Source organism: Malania oleifera, chromosome 5 (genome assembly GCF_029873635.1).
Source record: "Malania oleifera isolate guangnan ecotype guangnan chromosome 5, ASM2987363v1, whole genome shotgun sequence".
Lineage (NCBI taxonomy): Eukaryota > Viridiplantae > Streptophyta > Magnoliopsida > Santalales > Ximeniaceae > Malania > Malania oleifera.
Genome location: NC_080421.1, coordinates 22,926,208 through 22,937,606, shown reverse-complemented (window position 1 = coordinate 22,937,606; position 11,399 = coordinate 22,926,208). Strand labels below are relative to the sequence as shown.

At 34.2% G+C, this 11,399-nt stretch overlaps 1 protein-coding gene across 1 annotated transcript; it reads right to left on the bottom strand.

The window, feature by feature from the left end:
• Positions 1 to 988: 988 nt before the first annotated feature.
• LOC131155698 (probable E3 ubiquitin-protein ligase RHY1A) lies at positions 989 to 8,681 on the bottom strand. The gene is made up of 3 exons (XM_058109016.1): positions 8,245 to 8,681; positions 2,240 to 2,430; positions 989 to 1,632 (listed from the first exon to the last, which is right to left on the bottom strand). The coding sequence occupies exons 1-3, from the start codon at positions 8,503 to 8,505 to the stop codon at positions 1,197 to 1,199; spliced, it is 888 nt and encodes a 295-aa protein (XP_057964999.1). The 5' UTR covers positions 8,506 to 8,681; the 3' UTR covers positions 989 to 1,196.
• Between the last annotated feature and the right edge of the window lie 2,718 nt (positions 8,682 to 11,399).

Here is an 11,399-nt window from a genome sequence, read left to right as displayed (position 1 = left end):
TGTACTTGGCTTTACTCCACTTCGTTCTAGGTTTTCTAGAGTTGAGAGCATGCTATTGACAGCAAGCACTCATTTTGCCATCTACGTGGCCATTCTTGGTCCGCTTGGATGAAGAATTTTACTTAAAAAAATAAAGAGAAAATTTATTTTTTTTAACGCATTTTCCTTCTATATTAAATTCTATTAAAAATAAAAATTTATTTTTATATAATTAAAAAAAAACTAAATATTAATGATGTGTAAAATCAAAATTTTGTTCGTACATTTTATATATGTTTTATTTTCTTTCTCACTTTTTCTCAATAATGAAAACGTAAATTTCTTGATATTTTCATTTTTTTTCCCTAATATTTTCTGAGTTTCATTTGGATGTAATAAGAGACTAATGATTTGTCTATAGGTGAAGTATGGCTGTACAGTTCTACTATAGTTAAGATTTAATTAAAACATTAAGAAATTTACCTAAAATTAATAATGGTAGTTGTCCATTGTATAAATGATGATATGCTCGTCACAGTGTTAAAGGTTGTACACGGCCCCTAAAATTTGCGCAAGCACACCTTCAGAGAAAACACAAATTGAGGTTGCACATTCTGATTTTAGAAAGAAAAAAAATTAGGAATTTGATGAAGAAGGTGAGCTACTGCGCAGTGTGTCCTAAGACTAATGAATCTCTCAATTTGGACCAAATGATAAGAGCGTCTTATTTTGGTGCGTCTAAGCAGCACTGGTTCAGACTGCTTTAGGGCTAGATATGGAAAATTTATTTTCATCTTCTTCAAAATTTATTTAAAATTTTTAAAGACAACTAATGCTCAGGTCCGCAGAAGTGAAATCAAAAGCATACTTTGCTCTGAATCCAAATGTGAGTCCCACGATGCTTCACTAGGTCAGATATCAAGCAAATTCCAAACCCTAAATGTAAGGACTGATGCTTACGCATCATTCTCAATTTGATTAGAGCTAGTAGGCAATCGGCTCAATTCCCTGTCATAAACTTCTCATGCTTATTTGAGCACTTACTACTTAGTAGTAGTGGGAGAAGAGGGTGAGGAATTTGGTCAACACCACAATACAACAGGTGTAGGTTAAGCTACAAAGCATGTGTCACAATGACCGAATCCATTGCCATGATACTACTACAGCTGGAAGTTACAAGAGTTCACGAAGGACTCTCTGTCTCTCCTCATACCTACCTACCTGTACACTATTACCCTGCGACAGTAGGGGCAGTCTCCACATGTTCTAAGCCAGGGAGCCAAGCAGGCCGAGTGGAACCTATGCGCACATGGCAGGCATATCAGTTCATCTCCTTCGCCAAAACTGTCCAGGCATACACTGCACTCCCGCCATGCTCTAGACGTTGGCCCTTCAATGTCTTTACCCCTACAGCTAAAAACCTCCACCTTCAAACAGTTCAGGGCCTCTTGAGTCAGTCCTGGTGGCTTCTTGTTGCTGGGCTCATGCAAAAATGGCAGCTGGTCTCCCTGAAGATTTCTATCGATAAAACGAAAGCCTCCAGCAGACTGCACCATCGAACTTTCAGTATCCCAGTCTCCTGTATTAATGAGGCTGAAGTCGTCGCTGGTCTGTTCATGCCGATAGATGCTCAATGAAGCTCTGCTGCTTCGCCTAAATAAAAGAAATTGAATAGGCCACAGGACATTACCTAAGTCACTTCCAGGGAAACTTGCATTAGAGAATAAATAAAAGAAGTGGGGAATGGATCCAAATCATTTTCTATACAGGATCAGCACGTGTATTTATTTCTTTGAAACATGCAAATACTTTGAGAGGGTCAATTTAGTAATTCAAACAATCATATCTATTATATGGCAAGAATTGCAATGCATTTTTCAAATTTTAGGTACTGTCTAAACTCATCTTTGATCAAAGAATGTATCATAAAGAAATTGATGAATATCAGGGTTAGGTGACTTTCAGTTAAATGGTTTGGGGACAGCCTCAAGCCAGAGTAGTACAGCAAGCCGTTATATAAAAAGAAAAAAAAAATAATAGTACCACAAATTGAAGCATGGTAACAAATTATGACACAGCACCAGTACTCATTACCCAAACCACTCGAGAGAAGCAAAATTACAAGTCCAACAAATGCATGCATCAACAATTCTGTGATCAAGGCCTACAAACTCACTAGTTGATAACTTCCAAGCTAAGATGTATATTTAAATATTTTATAAAAATAATTTCCCAGTTGCATATGCCTTTGACAACTAACCTGTTTCCAGAAAGGGATACACCTCTCAATCTTTCAAGAAGCCTTTCCCTTGCAAGTAGCACAGATCCAGGAAGCCTCCCATTCTGAGTGAGTCCAAGCTGATTGTTTATCCTGCTCACAGTTCCTGTACTACTACTGTTTCCAGAGCCACAGTGGCTGCCGCCACGGCTGAGTGAAACTGATTCACGCTCCTGAAATACCAATTATGACAGAATAATTACTACTGAGAAATTACCTAGCAAAGTGGAAACACATCCACAGGGATCCAGTGTATCTTGGTTTCCATATATCAGCAAAGAAATGTTGGCTCCCCCAAAAAAAAAATTATTGGAATGTTGAATTAATCAGGAATTAATTCATACATTCATTTGTAGGAATATAGAGGAGCCCTTCAGGTTATGCCCAATGTATTCATAAGTGAAACAATTTAAGGAAAAACAATAATTATTTACAACCACTAGGCCAAGAAAATCAGTCTTAAAAATTTAGAAAGCTGGGATAGTGAAATTTTCAACAAAAGAGATGGGCATAGAATAAAAATTCTTATATATCTTTCAAAAGAATAGCAAAGAGAGTTGGTGGTGGGATAAAGATGTATAAAAAATCATAAAGACAAAAAAAATTTGGTATAAAACGTGGCAAAAATGTAGAAACAGAGATAACTTTGAAAAATAAAAGGAGGCAAGAAAAGATGCAAAAAGGCTGTTAGTGAAGTTAAATATAGATCATTTAATAATTTATATGATAGATTAGGTACAAAAGAACGGGAAATAGATATATTTAAACTTGCTGAAGTTAGAGAATGGAAGAGTAAGGATTTAGGAAATATAAAATGTATAAAAAGTGAGGATGATATTGTCTTGGTTTAGGACGAAGACATTAAAGAAAGATGACAAAATCACTTTAGTAAGTTGTTTAATGAAAAGCAAATAGAAGACTTAAAACTTAGAATTCTCAAATAAGGAAAACACTAAAAATATGGGATTTATTCGCAAAATTAGAGTTAACGAAGTTAAGTTTGCACTAAAAAGATGAAAAATGGGAAAGCTATGGGACCAGATAACATCCCAATTGAAGTTTGGAAATGCTTATGTGATAAAGGAATTATATGGTTAACTAATTTATTTAATACAATTGTAAAAACTAAGAAAATGTCAAATGAATGGAGGAAAAACACTTTAATACCTATATACAAAAATAAAGGAGATTCAAAATTGTAATAACTATCATGGAATTAAACTTATGAGTCATACGATGAAACTATAAAAAAGGGTAGTTGAACAAAGATTAAAATTAGAAACGAAAGTCTCAAAAAATCAATTTGGTTTTATGCCTAAGAGAACTACCACAAAAGTTATTTATCTTTTAAGAAGATTAATGGAAAAGTTTAGGGAAAAGAAGAGAAACTTGCATATGATTTTTATTGACCTTGAGAAAGCATATGATAAAATACCTAGGAAAGTTCTATGGTAGATTTTAGAAAAAAGGGGTGTATGTAGTAGGTATACCGATGTCATTAAAAAAATATGTACAATGGAGTAATGACTAGTGTAAGGACTATAGATGGAGAAATTAGAGAATTTCCAATCACCATAGGTGTGCATCAAGGATCTGCTTTGAGTCCTCATCTTTTTGCTTTAGTGATGGACTAATTGACTGAAAGTATTCAAAAAGATGTACCATGGTGCATGTTATTTGCAGATGATGTTGTATTAATTGATGAAACTAGGGACGGAGTAGAGGTTGAGTTAGAATTATGGAGAGAAACTTTGGAATCTAGAGGCTTTAGAAAAGGTAGAAATAAGACAGAATATATGAAATGTAATTTTAGTAATGATAGAAGGAATATTGGGGACAAAGTTAAACTTAATGATGAAGAAATAAATAGCACTTGTAGATTTCAATACGTTGGATCTATTATGCATGCTGAAGGAGAAATTGAAGATGAAGTAATGCATAGAGTTAAAACAAGTTGGGTAAAATGTAGAAGTGCTTCAAGTGTGCTCTGTGATCGTAGAATACCCTTAAAATTGAAAATGAAGTTTTATAAGACAGCTATAAGACCAGTAATGCTATATGAATTAGAATGTTGGGTGATGAAAAAACATAATATCCAAAAAGTAAAAGTTGACAATATGAGAATGCTTAGATGGATGAGTGGTATAACATTGAAAAATAAATTAAGAAATGAACATTTTCGTGGTTAGTTAGGTGTAACTCCTATAGAAGATAAGATAAGGGAGGAACGACTCAGATGGTATGGACACTTGCAACATAGGCTACATAGTGCACTTGTGAGAAAGAGTGACTTAGTTACTGTAGGGGGCAATAGAAGAGGTAGGGATAGACCTAAAATAACTTGAGAGGAGATAGTGAGTAAGGATTTAATATCCTTGAATCTATCAAAAGAAATGGTTCATAATCACATAAATTGGTAGAAAATGATTCATATAGCCAACCCCACCTAGCAGGACTAAGGCTTGGTTTTGTTGTTGTTGTATATATCTTTCAAAAGCAAATGAAAGCACACAATCATATAAACATATCGTAGGATTCAAAATAGTCAGTATACCTCAATCATGAAGGACTGCAGCAGAAGGATGAAGCTATTCCAGGGGAAAAACCAAACCTGTTTTAGTTGCCTAGGGACAACCAACATGCTAGCTACTTTACTGGCTCGAGGTTTGATTATGACCGCAACCAGAGTCAGCTGCAAGACTGCAATGAGCACCATTGAGCCTGTAGGCAATTTAATGTATCATCTGTGCGTCAACAGCTGATGCAACCCTGAAGTATGTGCAACAGGCATAGGCATAACCCTTGTGAGTTCAGCAAGTTAATCTCTTCCCTCAGGTAGGGCTGGCAGAGAGACCTTTGTTTTGTTAAGGGTAGTTGGGAGCAAAGCTGTGGTTCCAACTACAACACCAAGACTCTGAAGAGACTGCAATAATTGATAGTCTTATTATTGTCTCCCATCAGCTCAGAAACCTATGTGTCCGGAAACAGCACTCGAAAATTGTTCTTATTTTTCATGAATAACGAGAACAGCATGAAATGACATTGTGCCAAGTATTGAGGAATAATCACAGGAATGGAGGAGGTATAAATTCTTGTAAGGTAAGGAAAATAAGTTATATCTTTATCCAACTAACAACTTTTATGGATGTAAAGAGGAAGAAAAATAGGTGAGCATGTGAAGAACAGGAATTGACTGCCTTGAAGGTCAAAGACAGGTAGTTGAGGCTTTTTGAACTTTTAATTTAGTGGCACGATATAACTAATTTGTATATAGTTGAAGAGTTCACTGATTTTTCATCCCATCCATGATCCTCTGTCCTTGGAGAGTGCCCTTAATGCATGTTCTGCTCCTTTAAAAAAAAAATCCATGCAAACTTCAAAAATACTACAATCTTGGCCCAACCGTTGAGAAGATGGCAAGAATGAAAGCTTTTGGGTTCCATAAGGAAACTCTTAAAATCTATATGTGAAGGTGGTGTTGATGGTAGCCAAGCCCAGATGCTTGTGAAGCATCTCCTTTCTTTGTGTTGAATCCAACTGATGGGGATCAACATGCCCTACCTATGTCATTTTCAGATGTTATGACACGTAGACGACCTCCCGATATCCACATTTCCTTTACCGACATGATGACATGTGGACGACCTCCCAATGCCCACATCAGTTCATAATTATTTGTAGATTTTGAATGGATTATTTGAAGACTTGTTTTGAAGAATTTTCAATATGAGAAAGACCCGAGTAGAGATGCCGAAGTAAGTCCAAGTTCAAAATCCATGTGAGCCCCAAGGGTCTTGTGGGCTCCACACGAATTGGGACTCCCTTTGACTTTTGTTTGTATTTAATTTGTAAACATGCAAGACAACTTGCTTGCATGTGTATGTTAGGAAATTGTGTCAATATGTCTAGTGACTTGGAGATGATGGGGATCAGCATGCGCTACCTATGTCATTTTCATATGTTGTAACACGTGGATGGCCTCCTGATGTTCACATTTCCTTTGCCGACATGATGACACGTGGACAACCTCACGATTTCCACATCGGTTCATAATTGTTTTTAGATTTTGAATGGATTATTTGAAGACTTGTTTTGAAGACTTTTCAGTATGAGAAAGACTCGAGTAGAGATGTCGAAGCAAGTTCAAGTTCAAGACCCTTGTGGGCCCCACACAACTCCATTGGGCCCACACAAATTGGGCCTCCCTTTGAATTTTTCTTTATATTTAATTTGTAATATTTTAGCTTGCTAGCATGTGCTTGTCCTTAGTAAGTTGTGTGTTAGTAAGTTGTGCTTAGTATTTAATGTCTTATAAGTTGGAGTGTTGTAAGTTGTGTGAATATTAATGTGTCTAGTAAGTTGGTGTCTTTATTATTTGTGTCTCCCATGCTTGTATGGGAATTGTTAGTTGTTCAATGTTTTTGTTCCCCCATGCTAGCTAAGTTTATTAATGTTTTGTCCCCTATGCTAGCTATATATATACCCCTTCATTGTAAGAACTATGTAGAGAGAAAAGTATTGATATTGAAAGGAAATTCCTTTGTTGAAACTTGTTAAACTTTGTCCAATCCTTATGATTGTGTAGTAAGAGGCTATGTCATTCTCCTCAGAGATCAGGTGGTGAAAAACCACTATTCTATCCAACGACTCCATCCCTATCCCACCTTCACAACTTCCCTCCATCACCCACACGATCATCACCAAGTTACACCCCAAGGCCACTAATCCATCATTTCATTTGCTGAATGCATATCCATATTTCAAAGTGTGCACGAAGAACTTTAGACGAGTTCTAACTATCCTCCAACGCATCCACATGGCCACACCAAAATACCCCCCCCCTCCCCCACACAACCACTTCCCATCCATTACATTGCTACGTTCATCTCGGTGTTTCAAAGCTTGTTCAAAGGAATTTTCTGGCGTGGTCTAAGACTTGTGTTGAACAACGTCAAATCATCCAAACAACTCTCTTGGTAATCTCGACACTTATTTGAACCCTTATTTTATATTGTAAGCCTTTGATAGAAATCTGAAATTTCATATTTGATAAGCCCTTTGAATCCATAGATTGCAATATTGATACTTGCTAGTTTTAAATCAATTATGGGAATATTATTGTGCTAATCATAGGACTTTTATTCTTGAAATATTAAAATAGCATCTTTCCGCATTTAACTTAATTCCTTTGGAAAGCACTCATGGGACTTATTTTCTGGAAAGCATCATACACCATTTAAAAATTCAACACGTGAGCTATATAGCATGTATGTGCTTGTGTGAGGGTTGAAACCGTAGGACTAGGCCACCCTTTCCTGTCCAATATCACCAACCTAAGTTCAGCCTAAATCTGACCTTGTATGAGCTCACAAAAATCAGACCAGCTTCAGACTGCCTAATTTTTCAATAATCTAGTTTTTCAACTAAAAGTAACCTACCATCCATACTAATTCATAAAAATTTTGCAAAATAAAAAAAAATTAATACTTTTTCTTTCCATTTCATCTTTATTCCTGAATTTATGGTTGTAAAATCCCTTCAAAGCAGATTATCTTGCTAAATGAATGAACCATGATCGGGCGAGTACAGAGGGATGACTTTCAGAACAAGTTTTAACAAATAAACTAAAACATACAGGAAAATAAAATTCAAATTGGGCGATTTTAAATTCAACAAACAAAAAATACCTAGACGAAGAATTAATGTCAATGTTGAACAATCACAAAGTGAACCGTATAAGAAAAAAAAATTCTATTGGCCATGTTTGAATCCTCAGAAAATGCAGAACAAAAATCTAATATCATGTACTTTTTCACTACTTTTAAGACCAAGGAAAACGAAACATTCCATCAGGAAGATCTCAGTACAACTATTTGGCTAATTTCTTCCGAAGACAAGCAATTTTGTTTTCTATTATTTTCTAAAATTTTCTCAGCAACCAAACGGGGCATAAAAGAACCAAATGAAAAAGAACGAGAAATCGTTACCGGATGAGAAGCGCGATGGCGCGAATGCGCGACGTGCAAAGGCCCGGCAAGTGGATCGGAGCCGTCCACGTCATGGCGATGGTGAGGACTGTGATCGTGACCGTGACTTTGGTTGTGATTGGTGTTGTGGTGGCGACGGTTGCACTTGTGGTGAAAAGTCCGTTGGTGGGGAGAGGAATCCAACCCTAGGCCTTCGACGGGGGCGGTGGCACGGCCCAAACGAGACCTCCTGTTGTAGAAGAGCTCCGAAGCGCTCGTCATACACCGTGCACAGTGCTGCTTCCACCGGCGATCTGATCGATCGAGTTTGAGTCTGGAAATGAACGCGTCCGAGAAAGAAACGAGTTGTACGCGTGTGAACGTGTAGAGAGAGAGAGAGAGAGAGAGAGAGGTGGCTTCTCGGAATATTGACTATTCATATGATTTTTCTTAACCATTGCCTCACAATGTTAATTCAGAAAAAAAAAATACTATAATATTTTTTAATCTAATAAATTATTGGAATATAGTAATATTTAATTCATTTATGAAAAATATTTCTAAAAATAATAGTAGGAAGTGATCTGCTTCTACTCTTATAAAAATATAAATAAATAAATAAAGAACGGGCATGGTACATTTTATGACATTCGTGATTCATTCTTCTCTCTTTAATATCAAGTTATATTGTTTTGTTTATTTTCAAATTAGCCCAATGTACACTCAAAGACACAGTGGCCATGACACAATTTCTTATTTTTTAAAAAAAAATATATTTATACTATTATATAGGTTTTTACTCGAGAAGAGGTGAACTTAAAAGGGCATTTTAAGAATTTTTAAAAATAAAAAATAACTGTAAATTAAAAAAATAAAAATGTATTCTTTTTAAGTTCCCACTCCCGCGCATCTTTTTTTTTTTTTTAAATAGTGATACAATCAAAATCAATACGCCCATATTTACAAATATGAGGCAGGTAACCGTAAGGTCGGCATTGGATAGCATTGGGTATCTCGTGTAACTCCCACTAAACTATTAATAATTCTCAGCATGATTACGAAAGCAAGTAATTGATGGCTTACATAACCGCCTGCAAGTTACTTGCATAAATTACTTACAACTCATAAGTTGCTCGTAACCCTCTAAATATAATGGTATCTCATGAATGTCAAGCCATGGATAGCGATCACTACTATAAAAAGAGGGTCACAGGAAAAAATAAAGCATCTCACTCATACTCAATTTTTCTGCTGTTGTAATTCAAAACTTCTCATTCATCTCTTAGGCATCGGAGTGGGGATACATCCTAAGTTCTCCAAGTTATTCTTATTTATTTCTTTTCAAGTGGTCGTGATCAAGGAACGATTCGTGAAGGTCATTCGATTTTCCGACAATAACAAATAGAAAGTTAAAAATTTGTGTTTCTCATTTCATGTATGTATTAGTGTGTTTTTCTTTATTCAAGTGATGGTACATTTTATAACATCGTACATCATTCTTCTCTCTCTTTAACATCAAGTTATATTGTTTTATTTATTTTCAAATTTGTCCAGAGCACACTCAAAGACACAGTGGCCATGATATAATTTCTTAATTTTTTTAAAAAATTTTAGCTACACTATTATATGCTTTTACTCAAGAAGAGGTGAATTAAGATGGCATTTTAATAATTTAAAAAAAGGATAAAAAGTAACTGTAAATTTTAGAAAAGAAAACGGTATTTATTTTAAGTTCCCACCCTCTAGGTTTTTTTTTTTTTCATTCTCATCTTAAAATTCAAAATTTTAAACTCATTTTGTTTCGCCATCAATCTCTCTCTCTCTCTCTCTCTCTCTCTCTCTCTCAGGCACCCTTTGATTATTCCTTTTATTCTATTGCTTTTTAATTTTTATGTAGATAACAATAAAATCATTTTGTTTATATTACATGTAAATGATAAATCATTTAATACATTTGCTTCCTTTTTTCCTTCAGTTTCTTTTTGGTTAAGTTTGCTAAGCACTCACACACTGAACCATTAATAAAATTTTGATGACAATCTGTATTGAATTTTGAGTTTCCACCTACTCAACTTGTATTCTCATTTTGAAATAGTGCGTCTCCTTTTTTTTTTCTTTTTTTTTTCAACTAAAATGCTCTTCTTGAGTTGTATATGAAAAGTGAATGAATCATTCATTAATCATGTTACCAACTTTTTTTTTTTCTTTTTTACTTTCCTTGTAATTTAACTTTGGAATTTTGAAAGTCTATTTTATAGAATAGATTAAAATTATTATGGGCAAAACATCAAACCTATGATTTGCTAACCAGATCTCTTTATTTTCGAATTAGTGAAAAAGCTAATTAGCTCTTAATTTTTATGGTGTGTTAGTCCCATTCATTTTTGTTTGATAACGCTATGCTAAATTCACACGGCAAATGTTTATATTACAACACTTAGTGATTTTATCATAGCAAACTTTATTCACTTGAAAAAAAGATAATAAAAAAGCTTTAAAACCTTAGAAATTATATCATACCTCTATTTAGTGCCCTTTCGGCAAATGTTTATATTACAACACTAGGTGATTTTAAGTTATATGGCTATTTAATTGCACAAAACCATTTTCAATTTTTTTAAAAAAATACAAAAAAAAAATGCCAACTTATTTTCAATTTTCTAACATTTGTAAAAAAAAAATTGAAAAATAATAAAAAATTTTGACACTCTTCACTTGTAAAAAACAGATTTATTTTTATTCTAACTTTTCAAATAATTACAAAAATACTTTCTTTTTGAATTTTCTAAATATTTTTTTTTATTGTTTTCTAATTTCTTAAATAAATTTTGAAACACTTGAAAAATAAAATAATGTTTTTGTAATTATTGGAAAATCTAAAAATAAAAAAAGAAATATTATTTTTCACAATAACAAACCCCTAATTTTATTTTTTTAAATACAAACTTTAGAGAACTGAAAAACAAAGTAACATTTTTATAATTCATTGAAAAGCTAAAAATGAAAAATAAATTCGACAAGTAAACAGGCTTATGTCTTTTCTGTGGAGATTATTTATAATTTTTCTTACTGATTTTAATTGTAAGTGCTTTATTATTGTCTAAGAAACATAAATTTGAGGTTTAGATTTCAAAATTATACTAACTCAACAAAATCTACTAAAACCCCTTAGATAC